The sequence below is a fragment of the Myotis yumanensis genome, unplaced genomic scaffold (assembly GCF_028538775.1).
Source record: "Myotis yumanensis isolate MYYU_CA2020_CCGP unplaced genomic scaffold, mMyoYum1.0.hap1 SCAF_2, whole genome shotgun sequence".
Classification (NCBI taxonomy): domain Eukaryota; kingdom Metazoa; phylum Chordata; class Mammalia; order Chiroptera; family Vespertilionidae; genus Myotis; species Myotis yumanensis.
Window position 1 is genome coordinate 184,412,334 of NW_027223753.1, and position 24,996 is coordinate 184,437,329.

At 38.4% G+C, this 24,996-nt stretch overlaps 1 protein-coding gene across 1 annotated transcript in view; it reads left to right on the top strand.

Moving 5' to 3' along the window:
- The window catches only part of SPATA16 (spermatogenesis associated 16), a 207,340-nt gene that overhangs the window by 117,270 nt on the left and 65,074 nt on the right, over positions 1–24,996 (top strand). Inside the window, 2 exon segments of the mRNA XM_070403628.1 lie at positions 2,851–2,935; positions 24,676–24,823. Coding sequence (XP_070259729.1) covers positions 2,851–2,935; positions 24,676–24,823 — 233 coding nt within the window.

A 24,996-nucleotide genomic window follows, 5' to 3' on the forward strand; every position in this document is an offset into this window, starting at 1 on the left:
TGTGCTTCACTGAGGGCAGGTAACAAATTTCAATGAATCTTAATTCCTCACTTGTTTCTTTTTTATGTGATTTTATTTTTCAATTAAAGTTTACATTCAATATCATTTTGTACTGATTTCAGGTGTAGAGCATAGTGATTAGATAATCATATACTTTACAAAGTGTTGCCCCCCATATTCTAGGATCCACCTGGCACCATACATAGTTATCACAATATTACTGACTATATTTCTTATGCTGTACTTTACATCTCCGTGACTATTTTTAACTACCAACCTGTACTTCTCAGTCTCTTCACCTTTGTTTACCCAGTCTCAATATAAATTTGAAGATGCATTCCTTGGAAAAAGACTTGAGCCCCCAGGTGTAATAAAATCATACTTAAGAACTGAGCAATTTGACAACACATCATTACAGAAAAAAAGCAACTTTGGGAAAATGAAAATACTAAAAATTCTAAATTTACACTAGTAAACTCAAAACCAAAGCACCAGAAGCTTCAAAAATGCAGACAATCTCCAGAAACCCACTGTGTTGATCTATCTCCTTTTCTCTCACAATTGTTCCAATAACAATTGGACAATCCTTCACATAATGAAACTATCAATCTAGTCTTTACCTAACTCAAGTCACTAGGTCTATGAGCCAGAATATCTTTTACATTTTTTGAATGTTTCAAAATTATAAAGTTTCTTTCCTGATCTCTGCACAGTCCTTTTAGCACAATGTGTACATAGTCCCAAAAGAGAAAACAGTAGACTGAAATATTTCAGGAGGCCTGTGGCCAGAAGGTGCAGACGTTGGTTTCTGATGATTGACTGGCAGTTATACCAATGCTTGCCACCTGTTGCTCAACCTAGAAATCTGTTTACCTTAGAGTTAGACAAACTATGCCAAACCTGGCCCTGTATATGTTTTTGGAAATAAAGTCTTAGTGGAACACAGCCCCAGTCATTTGCTTATGCATTGTTTATAGCTGCTTCCACAAGACAAAGCTGAGTAGTTAGGAGACACATGGCCCACAAATATTTACTATCTGATTCTTTACAGGAAAAGTTTGTCACCCCCAACTCCCCAACGCCTGTTTAACTAAAGGCTGGTGTCCTGTTAAACTATGAGAGTTGAGCCACTTTTAATAATCAAAGGAAGGAAGATTTCAGAATGCAGTCAGTCATCACCTAAGCTTCTATCTATACAACATGTGCTATCCTTGAGAGTGAGCTTTTCCATTGGTTGATTTTTTTTTAAATTGGTATTTTCATTAAGATTTTTCATTTATTTCCTCAATTCAGAATTTATTAAATGTATTTCTATTAGGTAACTGGTACCTCTCTATCCAATAGGCTGCCTATTGAAGTAGTCGGGGCAAGAAAACGTTTCCAGGTGTTTCTTCCACAATGCAAATGTTTGAAATTCACCTTTACCACTTTCTTGTCTGTGATTTCTATGGCTTGTTGGCTACCCCATACATATTCATACAACATCAAAACCTCCTAGCTCCCTTTATCTTATTAAACTAGAGCTCTGGAAATATGAAAGGATTCTTAAAAGATTAGTTATTCTTAAATTATTATCATTTATTTTAAAATGTCAGTGGACAGCTTCTTTTCAATAACACATGTGTGAAAAGAAAAACATTGAGCTGAATAATCCGCCAAATGGTGGTATTTTTTTCCATTGTTAATTTTTAAAGTACCAATTTTTCTCTGTTCTGAGCAAGAGAGATCAACCAAAGGATTTATATGCAAGCATATAGGCCTAACCAATGGACACAGACAACAGGGGGGTGAGGGCATGAGTAGGGGGATAAGGACACATAAGTAATAACTTAATCAATAAAGAAATTTAAAAAGGGAATCTAAACATTTTAATGCTTTTAACATAGTACCATAGTAAGTTTATAGCTGCTGTGTCTTACACAACCCACATTTAGGGAAGTAAAATTTCTAATTCAATTTACAGTGATGTCAAGAAACAACACGTATCTGCAGGCAAAGATAAGAAAAACATTCCGGGGTACACAGTGATAGCTCTACTTAAATAAATAAACTTTTGGTTCTAGTGATTAGGTACACAGGATTATTATATGTTTAATTGGCTAACGTGACAATTTGGAATTACTTCTAGTCACATTTAATTGGATTTGGAGTCTCTGGAGAAAAGAAATAGAGAAGCCTAGCAGAGAAACAGTCATAAAAGTAAACTGTTTTTCCAAAGGGTGCTAAGCAATGAATTAATATCCATTGCACAATACTTTTTAATATCCCCTCAGCTTAATAAGACTAATGCAGTGGTTGTATACACTAGATACTAAAACCAATTCAATTAAACACAAGTTTGCGGGGAGGGGAGTGTTTGCAGAATTGGAAATTTTTTATTTTCAATTTTAAGGAGGGTAATTTAATCAGAGGTGAATGATCTTTAACTCAGGTAAAGCAGGAGATGTGCTTAAAAACCAATATATAATAGTTAGCTATAATGCTATGCTAGGTTTAAAGGCATTTTAGACTCCATAAAATGTGTTACTCTATAAATGCTTTAGAGCTTAGTAAGAGGCAACCAAAACAAAGCATTCTCTCATCATCTGCAAATACTATTCTTATACTGTATAAACAAAAAAATATATAAAAGATAAATGGCTAGTTGCTTCTCTTATGTAGCTATCAAAAAAAAAAGACTTACTTTTAACTTGGAAAACTGTGCCTTATGCTTTGTTTAATATTAGTCCCATCAAATTTATATATTACAAAATCTTTTTCCTCAGTATTCACATGTATTACCTGGTGTGGTTTTCCTTTTGTCTTCTAAATTTGTTTTTTGTTGTTGTTTTTTATCTGTTCTTGTCTTAGGAGTGCCATGATTGCTGACTACATGTTCTGGCTTTTTGGAGGAAGTGAACAGTGTATAAGCAAGCTCATCAAACTGTATTGGCAGGTAAAAATTGATGTCCCAACTAGGAAAAAAGGGCCCATCTCATTTTTAGAACCAAAATGAAGGGTTGGTGCTTACAAGACTGCTGAAAAAGGTAGCTGTGAGCATATCCATCAGAGAGCCACTACTCAGTAGTAATTAAGTATATTAAGTATGTAATTAAGTATATTTTCTGAGGCTAGTTTTAAGGGCAAAATTCAAGGTTGTTCTCCCTTGGCCCATACTTCAGTTTTACAACCCAATATAGATATTAGACATCCCCAGAATTGTTTTCCCAGGCATGCTGCTATTATGACATGATCCTTTAAATATGAACTTTGTATTTTCATACATTCTTTTTGGTCTATGACCTATAAAATCAGATGCTACAAGTAATACCAATTACATAATGAAGGGGAAATACAAAGATCAGTTGTATTTATTGGGTAACATTTAGGATTTGCAACAACAACCAAACAAACTGCAGATCTTCTTTCTTGTTATTCAAAATGGCAGCAAAAAGTCATATGAAAGGTCAGTTAGATGTCAAGAAGAGAATCATAATTTCTTAGAATTATAGGAGAATTAAGAATGTACTAAGTAATCTTCACAACATACAAGTCTACTTTTGTCCTATTCTCCCCCCACAAATTGTCAATGACTTTCTGCTGAAATATGTACAAAATGAAGACCTCACTTATCCTCAAGAAACAACATCTCACTTGCTAACTAGATAAACTGCTTTCTTCATTCAAAGTGGATTTCTACCCCCTTAAAACTTAGATCAAGCGGTTCCCAGTGGGGCCACAATGATCAATAGAAACACATTTCCAAATAATTTTTTTTCAAATATTTGAAAATCAACTACAAAAGCCACCTTCCTCCTCCATAGCTTCTGCTCTCCAGACTACATGAGGCTGGTTTTTTCCTCTGTGTTTCAAGATAGTTTAATTTGATTGAATATGAACCTTTGGAACCAACTAGAATAAGATCTGCTAAAACAATAATATGAAAGAAATAATTGTTGCCATCTTCTAATGCTTCATAATTTTTCCCACATTCTCACTATTGTGTCTTGGCCCCTAGTTTTCTGTATTTCAGAATGTTATCTTCATTAAACAGTAAAGTATTATGTTTACTATGTAAAATTCTCAGTAATTTATATTGTTTCATCTAAATATTTGGATGATTATAATTGAGACCTGTAGGTGGTGTTTTTTTCTTAAGTTAATCTTTAGGTAGGTAAATTTTTAAAAAAATATATTTTATTGATTTTTTACAGAGAGGAGGGAGAGGGATAGAGAGTTAGAAACATCGATGTGAGAGAAACATCGATCAGCTGCCTCCTGCACACTCCCTACTGGGGATGTGCCCGCAACCAAGGTACATGCCCTTGACTGGAATCGAACTTGGGACCCTTGAGTCCGCAGGCCAAAGCTGTATCCACTGAGCCAAACCAGTTAGGGCTAAATTTTAATCTAAAAAAATTATTAATTTGCTGATAAGTTTTAGAATTTTCTAAGGAAATCTAGAATATGCAAAATAGTAGTAGTTGCTTATAGACATGTTAGTAAATAGTTGTAAAGAATTGCTAGATTTGAAACACAAGAAAATAACATGGGCTATAGATATAGTAAAGGAAGAGGACACTTTATTAAAGGATTTCAGAGGCTGCTAGAGAGAGATGGGACAGGAATTAAATCTTGAGGATGAGATAATAGCTAGCAGGCCTGGCATATATTAGGTCCCAAATGAATGTTTGTTTTAGTTTATCCATTCATTAAACAAACATATGTTGAGTGTCTATTGTGTTGTCTTGCATTGAACTAAGGAGGAAAAAGGTCCAATGTTGATTCAACTTAAGACAGGTCAAGAGCTTGAAATTGGTTAATCATTTTATTTCCTTTATCTTTCAAAGAGCACCAATATCACTATTTACCTCAAACTAAGAAAATAATCTCCACTTATCAATGCATGTGTGTTTGCTATATTAAAAAAGAATAGAACAAACACTATTATTTTGCCATTCTGTTTTAAGGAAAGATAAGAAAAACATATTTCTCTTGGTATTCTTCTTTTCTCCTTTACTTTGGAGCAAACATGGTATATTGAAAACGAGCCCTTGTCTGGAAGTCACACGTGATTCAGTCCAAATTCAAGCACCAGTCACCTAACCTGAGGCTGGGTAGTCTCCAGAGGAACGTCAGCTGTGAAATAAGATGTCTAGCATAAAGTGCCTGAGGAGGTCTATTCTTAAAGCCCATGTGAGCACTAAAATCTCACACTTTTAGGCACATCCAAACATGACATCATAAATTTTAAGAAAAAAAGTAACATAATTAGACATTTCACCCTATAGGTAAATTCCATAACCTAAACCCCTCTAACTAGCCCCAGCCTCACCACACCACACCATTGTCTCATCTATTAGATTCTTCCTTGTGCTAGCTAGCCTCTCCTTGATCTTAATTCAAATATAAATATAAACCTGTTCTGTTCTAAATCACAAGGGGGTTTAGGACATTGCCCAAGAGTGCCCAGTCCATGCCAACTTTAACGGTAGGGATGCCCCACTACCCAAACACCATTGCAATTACACTGTTGAATTTAAGAATGCCCCAAACATCACAGACTAGGAATTGTATTTGCATATACATTCGTAGACATTCATTAAGGCTGAATATAGACAGGGGTGTTTTCACTACCTTTGTAAGCGGAGAAGTTATTTTTTTTTTAGAGGTTTTAAGCAGGAAATGGAAAATTTCAGAATGTAAAAATTTGAGAACCAGTCTATACCCTCTCTCATAGACCTTTGACTTACAAAGACGTTTCTATGCAAAAGAACAGACCCTTGCTTTGGTAAGCTCAAGAACTCCTTTAAATTGTATTAAGAGTATTTTCATATCATCCACTCAGCAAGAAAGGAAGGGCATAAATCTCTACACTATATGACAGCTCACACTGGGATATATCACTTTGAATAAAAGTGTTTGCACATGTTATTCTATAATAGTGTCACCTCGTCAGAGCTAGAGAGGGTTGGAAATAATTTGTCAGGAGACTGTACTTGCATACATGCCTCTGCAGCTGATTCCCTTCTTCTGTTATCAGCCACCCTTTTCTCAAACACTGGAGAACTCATCACTATTCTGAACTAATTCACAAAATGGAAAGCCCTACTCAGGCTAAGAATTAGCTACTTTAAAGCAGTGTCCCTTGTGTACTCATATATTGCTCCTAAAAATAATAATATTATTCCAAGAAGAACTTTATAGTAAACTCTAATCCACCTCCCAAGCCCTTTGCCCCTTAGATCCAGGCCTAGATTTAATAGCATCAGGAAACAAACAAGACTCCCTGCTCTTCCACTCCTGTCTCCCTTTCCTGCTTTCCAGCCTTCACTTTCAGCCATGCTCTCGGGTTATCTTCTGTGTGGCTTTATCTCCTGCCATGTGAGTAGCAGAGCCAACTCTGGTCTGCACCACTCAGCAAAGTGGAGTGAGAAAAGGTGATAGCAGCTAATTTTGTTGCAGAACTCCATGCAATGAGTGCAGAGGAGCCCCGTCCCTGTCAGGGTGCATGCGTGGGGCAACCAATCTATGTGTCTGTCTCACATCGAAGCCCCCACGCCTCTGTCTTTCCCTCCCTCCCTCCCTCTCCTCCTCTCTCTACCCAGGCAAGCTGCCTGATAAGCTCATTCCCCACCTTAATTGTTCTGTTAAATTTTTTCTTTTCTTTTTTTCTTTTTTGAATCACAAACCCCTCTGAGAATCTGATTCAATTTGCAGGCATCCACCTAGAAACAATACTCATAAACACATACACAGAGAAAAATATGTTTACCCTTTATCTCACTGCATTGAAAATTGATCTCCTGCACACAGAACATCAAAGCAGCACTTACAGATTATTCTGGCTTTCTCACTCTTGTGAGAGGGTTGTGCAAGTTTTCTGGAATAAAAAATTGAAATATATTTGACATCTCATCACTGTCAGCATTTCATTTTAATGGCAATAGAGCTAAAACCCTGATTCACAAAGTTTTGAATAGCAAATGGAGTCAGAACTTCTATAGTTCACAATATCTCATATGGGTAGGCAGGCATCAAAAAACACAAAATTCGGCCTGGCTGGTGTTCTCAATGGTTAGAGCACCAGCCCTTGCACCAAAGGGTGGCAGGTTTGATTCCTGGTCAAGGGCACGTATCTGGGTTGCAGGTTTGATCACCAGCCCCTGTCAGGATGCGTGCATGAGGCAACCAATCTATGTGTTATCTCACCTCAATGCTCCCGCCTTCTCTCTTTTCCTCTCTCCCTCCCTCCCCTCCTCTTTCTCTAAAAAGTAATGGGAAAAATGCCCTTGGGTGAGGATAAATAAATAAATAAATAAATACACCGAAATTCATATTACATCATTCCTTTGTCCTCAAGTCAATGAGATTTGTTTTTGTTAAGTCTATATCATCAAGGCTGTCTATGTCAGCAATGTGTTTCAATGTTAATGCTATCTAAACAAAAAGGGACCTTTATAAGACATAAGCCATTTGCTAGGCTTCTATAGATTTTTGTAGCTAGACACTCTCCAGACTTTGTCAGCCTCGCCCCTAGTATTGGAAAGTTCATATTGTTATTTGACTCTGGCCACCTCATTTGAAGAAGCAGCTTGACCAAAAACAAGCTCGTAGTATTTTTCAGCAGCATGTCTAATTGTTAATTCAGTATGTCAATCAAAAGATTTGTCTACTTTATCTAACTAAGATATCAGCCATGAAAAGAATAAAAACTCGTCCTGGAATGAACTCACTATGAATTTGTTCTAAAATGGGTTTTCTTTTCCCTTAAACATTTTAAAAGAATGAACCAGCTGGCCAGTGGTCAAGCATCAACCTATGAACAAGGAAATCACGGTTCAATTCCCAGTCAGGGCATCTCCGCGGGCCCGATCCCCAGTGAGGGACATGCAGGAATCAGCTGATCAATGACTCTCTCTCATCATCGATGTTTCTAACTCTCTTTTCCCTCTCCCTTCCTCTTTAAAATCAATAAAAATATATTTTCTAAAATAAAAAGAAAGAACTAACCAAATTATTTCTAAGTTTCCTCTCTGGATTGCCAACAAACTTCTTTAATAGGCAAGAACCAAGTGGTGTGTGTTCTTGTATCTTGACAAACATCTACTGAAGTGGCACTGATTTGAGTTCTTGGCTCTGAGGAAGCTGAAGACTTTCACAGCAGTAAAAGACCTCTTTAGGGATTGTTGGAAGGGTTGCTGACACCAACACAGACCTATGTAGAAAGCCTGACATGTGGAGCATCTTTCCTTAGTGAAGCAGCAAAGGCTGAGGCAATGCCAGCTTTACAGGTTGTCCATCTGTGCAGAGAATACCAAGACTTCCCATCCAATCAAGCTGTACTTAACATTGAAATGTTCACCATCTTCAAGATATCAATGGCATATATGGTTTCCAAAAAGGGCTCACCAACAAGGAATACTTATTTGATGTAATTATTCTCAAAGGACAAAATTAGGTGTTGGCTGCACCAAGAAACAAGATTTTCCCCAGCCACATCCTTGAAGAAGATGGTGCCATCTCTGGGCCCCTAAAGCCCTTACTTGACTTTAAGGGGTTCACAACCATGAGTTAAGACTCTTGCACAACTCATTCTCTTTTCAGCAGCCCTTCTTCTCTTTGGTATTGGGCCTAGCAAGAGACATTTACTGCTTTCAGCACTTAAAGCAAAAAATAGCACCCAGAATGTTAGTGCCATGTGATGAAACTGCACTGTAGTCATTCGAACTTGAAACCTTTCCAATCCTGTGTCTCCAGATGCTTCTTAAATTATTAGATACCTTTTTTCTTTGCTCTCAAATTGCATTTGTTAGCATACTCATTCAGCAAATATTTATTGAGCACTTATTAGTGACAATATGTTAGGCACTGTGCTGTGTGTTGGGAATGCATCAGTGAACAAAATAGGCATCACTGATATATGTCTTGAAGAAACATATATGTTTTCTGACACAGAATATTTATGAAAAAAACAACTGGTACTTAAATTAAACACCACTTATTAATCTCTTTTTCGGTACATGTTTTTCTCCACTTTTTTTCATCAAAGTGAACTGCAAAAATAGCTCAATACATATTTGTTAAATGAATAAATCAACTACATTAAATATTGGTTTGACATAAAGCTCAAACCAATAATGTTTAGAATATTTTGGAATAGTTGTTTTATTTGTAATTTTCAAATTCAGTGCTTATATGTATTCCACAAATATTTCTGTGTGTGCACGTGTGTGTAAGTTTACAATTGTGGACAGTTTTTGTGCTTCAATTGAGTGTGGGATTCATCAGACTATTTGGAGAAGGGTATAGAATTACAAGAGTTTTTGTCTCATTGGTTTCCGTGATCACTAGTGTCTCCATGAAAATCCAAAGGGCTTAGCTATTAGCTTCTTTCAAATGTGGCAATCAAGGCAGCAGCAAGCTAATGGATTTCTCTGCACCACCCAGAGAAGAGTGTAGTATAACTTAACACTGAACGTAAGTTGATTCCTTGTACTGATAATTAATTCTAACTTTTTTGCTTCAGTTCTTTTTTCTTCTTCTTGATATTGCAAAATCATCCCAATGTTAGTCATTTACATGGTGAAAATTAATGATATCTCAACCTCAGAATAAAAATAAAATCGTCAGCATGAAATGACAGGCAAAGTAAGGTCAAAGACACAGAAAAAAATTTTATTAGCTTTAATAAAACACCTACATGTTCTGGAGAAGAAAAATGTGTTCTCTCTAAAGATTTTCTTCCACATGAAAAATTTTTCCACCGAAAGGAACAAAATAGAAATACCATATGAGCCATTTCTCTTAACTGTGTATATTTAAAGTCTATTTATTTATTTATTTATTTATTTGTCCTTGTCAGGCAGAGAGTTTATAAAATATTTGGACACAGAGTGTCTGAAAGCAAGCAGGTATTATACACAGTGTGGCAAAATTAGGTTTGCAGATGTGAGTACAGGAAATAGAGTTTATTTTTGTAGTATTATTTATTAATTATTGTATTATTTTTCATACAAACAACTATAAATCTACTTTTGCCTCACCTGTAGTATTTACATTAGATATGATTTAAGAAATACCAAAACACTCACCTAAAAACCTTTCCCTATCAATTGCCATGTATCATGTTTACATTCTCACCATTTGGCATTGAGTCTCTATGGTTTCATGCAAAAGAATTTTATCTGGGAGTTTTTAACTCATTCATTGGTGAATCCTGGACAGAATCGTGGGAATTAATTCATTTAAGACTTCTTAGTCTCTTTGGAAACATGAAAACAGAATCCTGAAGGAATAAGGTCAAAGAAGAGGTAAACTCTGATGACAGACGGTGACAGAATTCATGCAAGCTCTAATGAGGAACAGTGACAGAATGTTTTGGGATATAGGGAATGTATGTTGAGAAAAAGGATTTTATGGAAGCAATGGATACCTGTGCTTAATTCTGTGAAAGAAAGGAAGCAAAATAAATATGAACAGTAGAAAGAGGTCAGGCCTGAGATTCACAAGATGTAACTTCTAATTCCTATGCTAGAATTCTATTTTGAATAAGTCACTTCATTTCTGTATCAGTAAGCTACTGCTACAGTAATGCTGTGTAACAAATCTCTCTAAAACTCAGTGACTTCTAATAATAAACAGGTTGGCTGCCTTGGAATTGATTTCTCTAGGCTGATCTTGCCTGGGCTTGACTAGGCTTAGTTCCAAGCTACTAAGAGGCCTCTAGTCTTCCTTTGACCAATGGCTACCTGATGTCTCTTCTTCTTATGGCAAAATGCAGGAGTCTAAGAGAAAAAGCAAAGCTATATAAGCACATTCCAACCTCTGCTCACACTATGCTTTCTAACAACCCATTGGCCAAAGCAAGCCATGTGGCCAAGCCCAATGGCAAGGGGTAAGATTCATCTACTCACTACAAAGCTATGACAAAGATGTGGATATCACATTCTTATAAGGAGGGGGGATTGAATCCAGAAACTCCATCTACAACTGCTCTAGACTTCAGTTTCTGCTTCGATATGATGAGGAAGTTAGCCTCAGATTGTGGTTCTCAAATATAGCTAGTGACCAACTGTATCATAGTCACTTGGAAAAATATTTAAAGTAGTAGATTCCCAGAGTTGGGTGAGATCCTGAGAACTGTATTTGTCTACTTCTCCCCAACTAGGTGACTCTGATGCGCAGTCCTGGGCTAGAGGGTCTCTAAGACCATTAAAAATTCTTTTAAAGTTAATGGTCAATTTAGCAATCCCTAGGTGGAAAGGTAGAGTGTCAGATGTCCTGCACAGGTGATGCTGCCTACCTGACAATACAAGTGAGATAATGCATAAGCCCCAGATTCTCCCCTCAGCCTTCCCAGGCAACCTGTGCTTCCTATTTTTAAGCGTTGACAACTGTTCTCCCCTCTTCACCTTGCTATTAAGTCAGGTTTGGCTGCACATCTCCCATCCCCTAAGCAAACTCCTTGGCTGCTGCAAGAGACTTTCTTGCATTCAGTGTTACATCGAGACAACAATGAGCATTGCAAGATTTTTTAGTCACTTGCCTACAAAGAGATTTGTTCATTAAGCTAGGAAATATTAAAATTCTCATTCTATAAATTCTCATATTTTTCAGTTAGAAGACAGACTAAAGAGGAAGTGTCCAAATTTAAATAAGAGGTAAAAGAGCTGCTTTTCCTGGGTCTTGGAAAAAGATAAATGTAGAAATGAATTTCTCATCTAATTATTCATTCCTGTTTATATGTTCTTTAATGGTATGTTTCCATGGTTACCAGTGTTGTTAAATGCTGCTTATATTTCATTTTGCTTTGATGCTGTTTGAGGTGGTATGCCAGTGGGGGAGGTTCACTTTTAAGTGAAAGATGTAGGCATGTATTTGATCCAAGGGTGACTGTTCCTGTGAATGAGATAGTGACCATGACATTATTTCCTGTTTGTGTAGTTTTTCTTTTTTTTTTTTTTTAATATATTTTATTGATTTTTTACAGAGAGGAAGGGAGAGAGAGATAGAGAGTCAGAAACATCGATGAGAGAGAAACATCGATCAGCTGCCTCCTGCACATCTCCCACTGGGGACGTGCCCGCAACCCAGGTACATGCCCTTGACCGGAATCGAACCTGGGACCTTTCAGTCCGCAAGCCGACGCTCTATCCACTGAGCCAAACCGGTTTCGGCTTGTGTAGTTTTTCTGTTGATGTTCTGTGAGTGTCCCTGGCATTAGGAAGTCAGAAAGAAAGGGAGGAAAGGAAAGATGGAGAAAGATGGAGAAAGAGGAAAGGAGGGAGGGAAGGAGGGAGGGAGGGAAGGAGGGAGGGATAGAGGAAAGCACCTGAACTCTACTCATATTAAACTTGTGTGTACATTTTACTATTATCTACACTATAAAAGAGAAACATGGTAATTGGCGTATGACCGCTACCCTTCCCATTGGCTAATCAGCATATCCTTATGCAAATTAACTGTCAGCCAAGATGGCGGCTGGCAGCCAGGCAGCTTGAAGCGGAACATGAGGCTTGCTTGCTCCAGTGACGGAGGAAGCCAAGGTTCCCCGCCTGCTGCCGCCCAGCTCTGAGCTCCTGAAGTAACAGCTCCAAAAGATATAATGTTTCAATTATAGAAGCTAAAAGATGGCGGTTAATTTGCATATACCAGTTGCGAGGGAAGACTGAGGACAACATGGAGGCCAAGAGGTACAGAAGGGAGCTAAGTAGAGGCCTCGAGGACAGAAATGGAGCCAAGGCTGCAGAGGTGGGAGGTGGGAGGGCAAGCCCAGCCACAGCAGCTGCGAGGAGGGGCAGTGGCTTGGAGGGGAATGGGCAGCGCCTGGGAGCGGGAGGGGAATGGGCAGAGCCTGGGAGTGGGAGGGGAAACCCGCCACAGCGCCTGGGAGCTGAGGGGAGACCCACCTAAGCGCCTGGGAGCTGAGGGGAAACCCAGCAGGAATGGCTGGGAGCAGGAGGGGAAACTGGCCACAGCCCTGTCACAGGGACAGGCATCCTCTGGAGCCAGGCTGCTCTGAGCCGGTAGGCCCGTGCATAGGCCCAGAATGCCGGGCCTACGCTTGCAGGTGCCAAGCGTCTGGGGTTGGGGTGGGAACATCCCCAGGACCCAGGCACTCCAAGCTGCCACACACCCAAGCGGCCAGGAACAGGGCGGGAACGTCCCCTGCAGCGAGTGAGCACACAGCAGGGCCCTGCTTGCCACTGTCCGTGGCAGCGAGGGGCAAGCAGTCCCTTGCAGGGCCCCCACAGAGAGCAGACACCAGGGCCCTGCTTGCCCCTGCGGTGGCGAGCCAGAGAGAAGACAGCAGGGTGCTGCTTGCCCCTGACCCCAGCGGCGAAGGACAGGCAGTCCCCTACAGAGAGCAGACACCAGGGCCTACGGTGGCATCAAGCAGGCAGGTCCGCAGAGAGCAGAGGACCATGGGGAGCAGGTCTAAGCCGTCAGTAGGACATCCCCTGAGGGCTCCCAGATTGGAGAGGGTGCAGATCGGGCTGAGGGACCCTTCCTTCCCCGTGCACAAATTTCGTGCACCGGGCCCCTAGTTATATATATTTGGTGATGTTGATTTTCCCAGACTGTCAAGTAAGTGAGGTTGTTTTTTACCTGACCCATCCCTCCCTTCTCCTCATTCTGTCCCTACTCCTCAACCACACATGGAAATGCCAGGGGCCAAAGCCTTCTTTCAAAAATGAGCCCAACATTTAATTACTTCACCTCCATATGAATTTTAGTCACAGTGCCACCTTTGCAGAGGTTGTCTGCCTTTGAAGCCCCAATTGTCACAAAAATAGAGGGCTTTGTCTCCTGCTAAAGCAGTCAGGTATCCAGATAATGTTTGAATTTGGAGACAGTGCCTCTGGATGTACTCTGCAGGGAGCAGCATACTTCCCTTGCACATTAGCCCTCTATCTGCAAATTGATCATTCAAGCTCCATTGAAAATGGTGAAATCGTATCAAGCAAAAAAAATTAATCCTCAACCTCTCCTGAGAAATATTTACTTGTTGCTTAAATGGTGCTGGTTTGGTTTTGCAGTCATTATCAGTAGGTGATAGGGGAACCCCACACCATTTAAACAGTCAACTTTTCCTCCCCGGCAGCTCCTAAAAAGCTTTTTGGGTTTCTGACGATTGTTAAGGGAGGATAAAAGTAACCTCTAAATTTCTTTTCATTTTCTCTCATTTGAGAATGATATGGATTTCAGCTATGTAAGGCAATTTAGGCCATTTTTTACTTGAACAAATTCAGGTACAGTTATTTGATTCCCAAGAGTCCTGAGGCTATTCGGCTAGGTTGCCAGGAGGTTATTTTGTTTAGGTAGAGGATTTTCCCTTCAGTTTAAATTTGTGAACATGTTGATTCCTTCTTTGTTTTGTTTTCATATGAAAATCAAGAAGTGTTATGATTCAAATCAACTTTAGAGGTTTCTCTGGTTAACTTTTATATTTTCCATAGATTTTTACGGGTTATTGATTTACAAGCTTGCAGAGAAATTGAAGTCACTTATTTGAGCAATTGGAGATATGGAATAACTATTCCATGAAATTAAGAATTTTTTTAAGCTGTGTTCACCCAGGTATAAGATAGTCTGTAAAGCTCAAAGCTTTTAATGTTTTTATTTATACTTAGCCATCTTTTTGATGGTATTGTACATCAATTAAAAATAAATTCTCCTCAAGATAAATATCACATGATCTCACTCATTTGTGGAATATAATGAACAACATAAACTGATGAACAAAAATAGAACCAGAGTCATAGAAGCATCGAACAAACTGTTCAACCTATGAGGGAAGGCCAGTGGGCGGGGGAGATGGGTGAGGGGGTAAGAGATCAACCAAAGGACTTGTATTCATGCATATGAGCAAAACCAATGGACACAGATGGGGGCGGGGGGGGGGGGGTGAGGGCTTGTGCTGGAGGGTGGGAGCGGTCAGAGAGAGGTCAATGGGGGGAAAAGGAGACTTGTGTAATACTTTAAACACTAAAGAATTTAAGTTAAAAAATAAATTATCCTCTTTTCTTGAACTCATATGATTGTATTTTCCTCGCTAATTATTGAAGACTGCCTGCTGCTCTACCTGTGCTGCAGTTCCTGGTTGGATCATTTTCTTTTTCATAACCTTCCCTCTTCCATATAATGAGATTTTGGCATTTTAAATGTCAGCCTTTAACATACAACATGATTTACTTTTTCTCAGGATCTTAAGTAACTATTGAGCTAACCTATTTCCATCCAAGAAAGCATGTGCTATTTTATACAGTGCAGTCTAAAGAAGAAGTATCAGCCTATGAGAGCCAATGACATCCAGAAAACCTTACAAGGACTATTTCAAGCCCAAATGTACAGGCGTGGCCAACATGATAATAAGCATGATGGAAGAAAAAAAATCCCATTTACCATCACACACACACAAAAAAATAAGATACCTAGGAATAAACTGAACTAAGGAGGTAAAATACCTGTACTCAGAAAACTACAGGACACTGAAAAAAGAGATAGAGGAAGACATAAACAGATGGAAGAACATACCATGTTCATGGATTGGTAGAATCAACATCATTAAAATGTCCATACTACCCAAAGCAATCTATAGATTCAATGCACTCCCCATTAAAATACCAACAGCATATTTCACAGACCTAGAACGAACTCTCCAAAAATTCATCTGGAATTTTAAAAAGACTCCGAATAGTTGCAGCAATCCTGAGAAAGAAGAACAAAGTAGGAGGGCTCTCAATACCAGATATCAAGCTGTATTACAAAGCCACTGTTCTCAAAATAGCCTGGTACTGGCACAAGGACAGACATATAGACCAATGGAATAGAATAGAGAATCCAGAAATCGACCCGAACCACTATGCTCAATTAATATTTGACAAAGGAGGCAAGAACATACAATGGAGTCAAGATAGTCTCTTCAATAAATGGTGTTGGGAAAATTGGACAGATACATGCAAAAAAATGAAACTAGACCACCAACTTACACCATACACAAAAAGACACTCAAAATGAATAAAGGACTTAAACGTAAGACAAGAAGCCATAAAAATATTAGAGGAATCCACAGGCAGCAAAATCTCAGACATATGCCGAAGCTATATCTTCACCGATACAGCTCCTAGGGCAATGGAAACTAAAGAGACAATAGACAAATGGGACTACATCAAAATAAAAAGCTTCTGTACAGCAAAAGAAACCATCAACAAAATGACAAGAAAGCCCATTGCGTGGGAAAACATATTTGCCAATGTTATCACCGATAAGGGTTTAATCTCCAATATTTATAGGGAACATATACAACTCAACAAAAGGAAGATAAACAACCCAATAAAAAAATGGACAATGGACCTAAATAGATACTTTTCAAAAGAGAACATACAGAAAGCTGAAAGACATATGAAAACATGCTCAAAGTCACTAATCATCTGAGAGATGCAAATCAAAATGACAATGAGGTACCATCTCACACCTGTCAGACTGGCCATCATCAACAAATCAACAAACAACAAGTACTGGCAAGGATGTGGAGAAAAAGGAACCCTCGTGCACTGCTGGTGGGAATGCAGACTGTGCAGCTACTGTGGAGAACAGTATGGAGTTTCCTCAGAAAACAAAAAAATGGAGCTCCCATTTGACCCACTGATCCACTTCTAGGAATATATCCCAAGAAACTAGAGACAACAATTAGAAAGGATATATGCACCCCTATGTTCATAGCAGCACTATTCACCATAGCTAAGATTTGGAAACAGCCTAAGTGCCCATCAGTAGATGAATGGATTAGAAAACTGTGGTACATCTACACAATGGAATACTACACTGCAGTAAAAAAGAAGGTGTTCTTACCATTTGCAACAGCATGGATGGAACTGGAGAGCATTATGCTAAGTGAAATAAGCCAGTCAGAGAAAGATATATATCACATGATCTCACTCATCTATGGAATATAATAAACATAAACTGATGAACAAAAACATCCAGAGACAGAGAAACATCGATCAGACCGTCAAACCTTAGGCAGTGGTTCTCAACCTTCTGGCCATTTATATACAGTTCCTCATGTTGTGACCCAACCATAAAATTATTTTCGTTGCTACTCATAACTGTAATGTTGCTACTGTTATGAATCGTAATGTAAATATCTGATATGCAGGATGGTCTTAGGTGACCCCTGTGAAAGGGTCGTTTGACAGCCCAAGGGATCGCAACCCACAGGTTGAGAACTCTTGCCTTAGAGGGAATGTAGGGGAGGGTGGGGGAGAGATCAACCAAAGGACATGTATGCATGCATTTAAGCCTAAAAGACAACAGGGGGGTGAGGGCATGAGTCTGTGTGTGTCGGGGGGGGGGGGGTAATGGGGAGATAAGAACATATATGTAATACCTTAATCAATAAAGAAATTTTAAAATTTTTTAAAAAATAAAAATAATTTTTTTAAAAAGCTTGACAAGTCTTCGTTTTATCCATTCTTAATGAGGTGGGGCTTGGCCTGCTTTAACATTTGTATATAAGACACAAATCAGATAAAACTGAAGACGGACACCGACAACTTGGAAGTATAGTGACAGGTCTCTTGAAGACAGCACTTCATTTCATTTCTCTCCCATTTCATTTATCCCCATCCTCACCCAAGGATATTTTTTCCATTGATTTTTAGAGAGAAGGAAAGTCAGAGGAAAATATGGATGTGAGAGAAACACATCAATTGGTTGCCTCCTGCACGAGCCCCAACCAGGGCCCAGGCCAGGGAGGAGCCTGCAACCAAGGTATGAGCCCTTGACAGGAATTGAACCCGGGACCCTTCAGACCACAGGCTGATGCTCTATCCACTGAGCAAAACTGGGTAGGGCTGAGACATCTTGATGATGGGAGGTCCAATATAAGAAGACACCTGCCCCCTAATGGCATCCTCCTGCAATCTGTTGCCTTCTAAAAGTCCTCTAGGAGGAGCCACAGCCTGGAAGAGATTAATTGCAAGCAAATGAGAGAGATAATAAAGAAAAGAAGAGGTATCTGGTTGCCAAGCAAAGCTGAAACCCGAAGAAGAAAAGCCATTTTGGGAGCTGGGAATACACCTAAGACAAACTTTGAGCACTAGACGCTAGCACTGTAAGGACACTTTTCTACATGGCACAGCAGGGCCTCTTCCTGCGTTCCAGACAGTCATCCCTCCTTGGTCTGTGCACCATCAGGGCCATAGAGCTACTGGCTTCCAAGGTGAACAGTTCCCTCGTTGGGAGGCTCCTTTAGTACATGTTTCCTTCTGCTACGGATTCCATTTCTGCTTTGTGACGCTTTATAAAGGAGTGCTTCCTATATTCGAAATCTTCTTTTAGTGCCAGACAGGGCTGTGGACCGCACTTTGCATCCCCACAACATAAATAGCTCTGAGCATGAGACTCTGACTAAGATAGAACTGATTTAAATCCCGAAAAAGAACTGACACAAAGTAGCCATGTGAAATACTGCATATTGTTTAATACAAAGACTGTTTTTCTCATCTGTAAAATGGGATAACAATGCTTGTTTTCTAGTATTGCCTTCACAATTAAACAGAATAATTTATCTACAGCACTTACCCAATGCACAGTGACCCCTCATTTAATTAACAAATGAGCTTTACAGATTAATCAATGAATTAAATGAAGTTTACATAGGCAGAGTACAAGGGCAGGTTGCTTTCTAATGGCAGAAAGTCCATGCAACCTACATCTTGACTTCAAATAAAGCATGCTAGAATTCTTTTGACTTCCCCAATATACACTTTTCCAAGGTCATCCTTGGCTTTTCCACTCAGTAATGTGCATTGTAGCCCAAGAGATAAACAGATGCTTTGCAAAAAAGCATTACAGGTGGGGGACCAGATCATCAGGTTCTTGTCCCAACCCTACCATTAATCAGCTGTTTACACCAGCAAGCCATACCCTAATCCAAAACCACCAGTCAAGCAATGCAATCAGAAAACAACATACAGTTAGGAAAATGGATACCTAACTTCAAATAACTAAACAAAGTAAAGAGCTGGAATGCACAACCACAAAATGGGTCCTAAACTCTGCTAACATTTACCACTAAACACAGAGCCTAAAACCCACTAGTAATACCGAGTTGTGCTTATGAAGTAATTGCAGTAATGTAGCTATTTATTCCTGTGATACCTTTTGGTGAGTCATCTTAAATCAGCAAGAATAAAAGCTCTGTGGCATCCTGAAGAGTCTGGAGGCTGCTGAAACCCACACTGATAACCCTGAGTTTCTATCAGCTGGTGTTTCTCTAATGTGCAAGCAGAAAATTATTCAGGGTCTTTAGAACAAGAGCATACTGTAAATTCTATTTATAAATTAAATGTGCTTTGCCACTAAGCTACAGCAACCCAAGCACATCATTTAAGTTTCCCTATCAAGAAGCCACTCATCTAATTTTTGTAAGTGTTTCCCTTTGAGACAGGCATGCAAACTGATAGCATATCCTACATCTAATGAGTGGCTGGTGGACTAAACAGTGTTATTGTGACCAATAGCTGTGAAGGACGAATATTCTGTTTTGTGTGTGGATTAATTTGTGAAGAGGATCTTGACCTGGTTTAGGTTGGATGTGATGTGATTCATTTGATTCTCTATTAGTGTTAGAGTCAAACTGCTGTCTTTGAAGACAGGATTAACATAGTCATAGAAAAAGAAAAAGAGAAGTAGTACTTACCTGATGCTCCCAGGAATTTACAATCTAATTAGAAGGATGAAAAGTTGCTCAGGGTAACAGAAAGCATTGGTTTATGAGACTTAGGTTTTTGTCTTGCTTTCACCTCTAATTGTGTGACTTCAGGTATGTCAACAGAATTCACCACCCTCAGCTTCCTTGGTTATAAAGTTGAGTGATTTTAAAATACCTCAGATCTCCTTAGTTCTGTGCCCAAAGAACCTGGAAATAAAATTTTGCTACAAAATATAAGTGATTAAAAATTAATGCAGGGTAAATTTTAGGCATTAAATGCTGAAGTCATTCAGCTAATGGAAGCATCATGTATAATTAAAACCTTAACCCTAACCCTAACCAGACTGGACAGTGGACAGTAGTGTAGACAGACACACACACTTTATATCATCGGTTCTCAACCTGTGGGTCGCGACCCCTTTGGGGGTCGAACGACCCTTTCACAGGGGTCGCCTAAGACCATGGGAAAACACATATATAATTACATATTGTTTTTGTGATTAATCACTATGTTTTAATTATGTTCAATTTGTAACAATGAAAATACATCCTGCATATCAGATATTTACATTACGATTCATAACAGTAGTAAAATTACAGTTATGAAGTAGCAATGAAAATAATTTTATGGTTGGGGTCACCACAACATGAGGAACTGTATTGAAGGGTCTCAGCATTAGGAAGGTTGAGAACCACTATATATATATATATATATTCCAAAATTATACAGCATTCACTGAAAAACTAAAGTAAATTAAATAATTCAGAATTTAAAATATTATTATGACTATTTTTAAACAGGGCAGGTTGCAAAGTAGAGAATTCAAAACAGCTATATTTTAAAAATTGCTTACTTTGCTACATACAAGTTACCTGTATATACAATCTTTGGTTGTTTCTAGACAATGCTAATAAATGCAAATAAAAACTTAAATACCTTAAACTGCATAAAAATATAATTTTCACATCACTGGGCTGATAAATGTAATGGCAAACTGCCAAATATTCCCTTACATTAGAAAAATACAGAATTTATGATGAAGGTTGCTTAATAAAAGAACTATAAATCCAAGGTAATATTTCAGCCTTAAAATGTTGATCATAAGGTATGGGAGGCTTTCAATTATTACATATATTATTCTGACATACTTATATTAATAAAATTGTCATAAAAATGTCAATTCTGGCTATTGCATAAATGTTACAGGCTTATAAGGAAATCTCAAGGTAAGATATTCTGTTCTTTAGGAAAATTTGCTCCTCAGGTTAATTCTAAATTTCAAAAAAAAAAAAAATAAAGTCATCCAATTTCAACCCACATATATTTAAAAAGATTAATTTAAAAATATTGGTCACAAAATTTATTTCCATTTTCTAGATAATTCTAGTCATCATCCAAAATTGTATCATTATTTTATTTTATTTTTAAATATATTTTTACTGATTTCAGAGAGGAAGAAAGAGGGATAGAAACATCAATAATGAGAGAGAATCACTGATTGGCTGCCTCCTGCACACCGACTGCTGGGGATCTAGCCTGCAACCCGGGCATATGCCCTTGACCAGAATCGAACCTGGGACCCTTCAGTCCACAGGCTGATGCTCTATCCACTGAGCAAAACCAGCTAGGGCTAAAATTGTGTCATTATTAATGTAATAACAAATATCCATATTAGCCACTAAATATTAAAGGTTCCCATCTCAGAACCTTGCAAATATAGCTTCCTTTGAAGCTAATTACGTTAATTTTGAAAATAAAACAAAACAATCATAATATTCATTCACTAGGAATACCTACTTGCATGGATTTTATGAGGATGAAGGAAATAGTATTTCAACATGCATATAACAGATTCTTCATGCAAGACAAGCCCAACTCAAAATTACCATCACAAAATTAAAACCTGATAATTTGGTTTCTAACCAAAAATTCCCACGATTTTAATAAAGCTAAATTTTTTTCAAAGTTGTTTCATTAAGGAGTTATTCCATAATGTACCAGAAATATATGTATTTCTTTGCCAGAGCAATGTGAGCCAGGTTCAAAGCCTCAAAATTGTTTGTCTCCAGAAGAATAAAAAAATGTTATACATTAAAACACAACAAGGATGTGTCAAGATCTGGTTAAAGGGTAATTTGTATTCTCATTTCTATTCTATTTTTCAGTATTTCTTCTTGGAGCTATAATAATTTCCTTTGAGAAAGTATCTCTATGGGGAATTCAATTCTTATCCTTCCTTACACACTCTGCTCACTCACATACTTCCTTACCCATCTTCAAGATAGAGGGCAGAAGCCACAAAAGAAGCCCATTTCTATTGGCTCTGAGTGGGAAGAGAGGGAGGCTGCGCTCCAGCACATCCCCTCCTACGTGGAGAGCCCTGTGAAAACCTCCATGCAATGCCTTGGGCATGCTGCCAAGAATATAGTGCCTTAAAGGAGCAGATCAAGCTGCCACACAAAAACCACACTTCCGCCACTTGCAAAAAAAAAGCTGGTGTAGGCTCTTCAGCATGAGTCTTACTGTCCCTGCTGTGAGATGGCTTAGCAAAGCTACCCTGCAGAAGTCACTTAATCTGCCAGCAGTTGGAAGAGAAATGAAAGGGAGAGACTGTTTTCTTCTATCCTGGGCTTGCTGCGATACTGTTAATGTCTTTCTGGGAGAAAACCAGGGAATTAAGTCCCTTCACTAAAATTTTTGATCCAGAACTTAAAGCAAAATATCCTTCACCAAGGTATTCAGAAAAACTATTTGGGTGTTAGGAACTGGTATGGGCTGAAGTGTGTCCCCGAAAATTCATATGCTTAAATCCTAACTCTGTGTGGGGGATTGGGATTGTACTTTCAAATAGGATGATTCAGTTAAAGTGAGATCTTTGGAGGGGTCTTAGGCCAACATGACTGGTGTCCTAATACTGTAAGAAGAGGAGATTAGAGTACAGATACACAGAAGGAAAAACAGGTGAAAACACAGGGAGAAGCTACACACCCAATCTACATGCAGAAGAGAAAGACCTGAGAAGTCGACCCTGCAAACACCTTAATCTTGGACTTCCAGCCTCAGGAACTATAAAAACAAGTATGATACTTTGTTATGGCAGCCCCAGCAAACTGATACGGAATTAATAGTTTACACAGGCAGCAAGGTCAGATTGTGACCTTCGAATTGAGATCTAGAGCAGCTTCCCTCTCCAGCACATCACTCCTCATGCATCTAGGTACAGCTACTTGCTTTTTGGGTCTGGATAAGCCATCCCAGGATTGGTTCCAGCAGTGACCATATGTAAGCACTCATCTGAAGAAATTCTCCTACACAATCTAAAGAGTCTTTATTTTTGCTGGAGGACCAGAACCTGGCGCCTAAACACCTTGGTTAAGTTCTTAATCCACGTCCCTGAATTCCAAACCTGCAGCCTATATTACACATGTTGGCATCCAGGCCTGAGCATCCAAACCCTGCCGCACACTCACAACCCACTGCTACTTCCATCTGAGTGCTGGCTCTGGGTTTGGCAACTGTATTCTTTGTTTCCTTCCAGTTCCTCCAACTTGGAAAGGACAGGGCTGTGGGCAATGTGAAGTTCTTTCATGCAGCCATTCAGACATTTGCCCCACAGCAAATTTAAAATGTGAATTTACAAATTTATGTCATTTTCTAATTTGAGTCTCAGAGAAAGGAGGATCCTTTGTACCCAGAAAATTCCTTCAAAGCTGCTCTTTTACACACAGTATAGATGATCATAGAGGCCATTTGAAGTCACTGATGCATGGAGTAGGCAATGAACAAGTTAAATTAGGCTTCCAGGTTTAAAAATCAACTCCTCATTGCTTTTAATATTAATAAGAAACTTGTTTACAAATACTATGCTGTAATAATATAAATTGCTGTTTGTTAAATGGTTTTTCTTTGTTAGAAAATTCAGATCTATTACTATTCCTTATTAGTTGTTGGCACTCTTAGGAGAATTGTTCCTATCAATTAATATAGATTTTTATAATATGCCTTTATGCTAATTTTAGAAAAATAAGATTACTATAGACACTTCTACTTTGAATTCAATGTCCAAGCCTCATTAGAAGGAATAGTTGTAAGAAAGGAATAAATTCCTTTTTTAAAACAACTTCTCATAACTTTCTTTTTGGTCTGTTTCAAATAATAATGGGCCTACTTAAAACAGAAAGTTCAGGGTGCTGGCAGGCTCTAAAGAACTAGAGGCCCAGTGCACGACATTCATGTTCTAGTAGGGTCCCTAGCGGCTGACAGTGGCCAGCTGGGTACTCCCTCCCTTTCCCAGGCCAGCCCCGCCCCCTGGTTGAACTCCCGGAAGGACTCCTGGTCGAGGGGACAATTTGCATACTACACTTTTATTATATAGGATGGTAATATGAGCAAAGAAAAATTAAAGAAATCATTAAATTCTTAAATAGCGAAATCCATCTCAAACAGCTATTGTGATGTGGTTAGAAGGGAAGCTTTGCTGGGCGCATGTTGAGAAGGTTTTTCTTGTTCCAGAAGGCTTTCCCAGGTATTGGAAGAAGAAAAAAAAAATATGTCTAGTTTGTCATGTTATTTATAGAAAATACTTAGATCTAGATACTTCAATTAGTTTTTTTAAAGTACAAATTGCTCATCAATGTCTGTAAGATAATTATGTTAAACTTAAGAATTTGATTTTTTTTTAAATCAAGTAAAAAATGACACCTTAGAAAATAGAATTTTTATTTTTATCTTAAAGCAAGCTCAGTTCAGAAGTGTCTGTTTACCAACTTTCTTCATTTAATTGGTTTTCTTAATATGAAATAGTATTTCCAGAACTAATTAAAATTTCATTCTAATGAATATTCAAGACCAAAATATGTTATCTTTGCAGTACAGTATATAGATTTTTAAATCATCCATAAAGGTAATTATATTATTTTACATTCTTAAAAAATCATGTGTTGTTATTGATGGGTTGTTTGCTTCTCCTTAGGCCATGATTGAAGAAGCCATCACCAGAGCAGAATCATTCTCAGTTATGTACACACCATTTGCAACAAAAATCAGAGCTGATAAAGTTGAAAAAGTAAAAGAGGTTTTCACAAAAACTCATCCGGCATATGTGGAATATATCTACACAGGTAAAATTCAGTATCTTCAACTTATCAGCTGATGCTTTATTTCCAATAAAGTAGAGGCCTGTTGGTGTGGCTCAGTTGGTTGAGTGTCATCCTGTGCACTGAAAGGTTGTCGGTTCGATTTCCAGTCAGGGCAATTTCTCTCTCTCACGTAGATGTTTTGTTCTCTCTCTCTC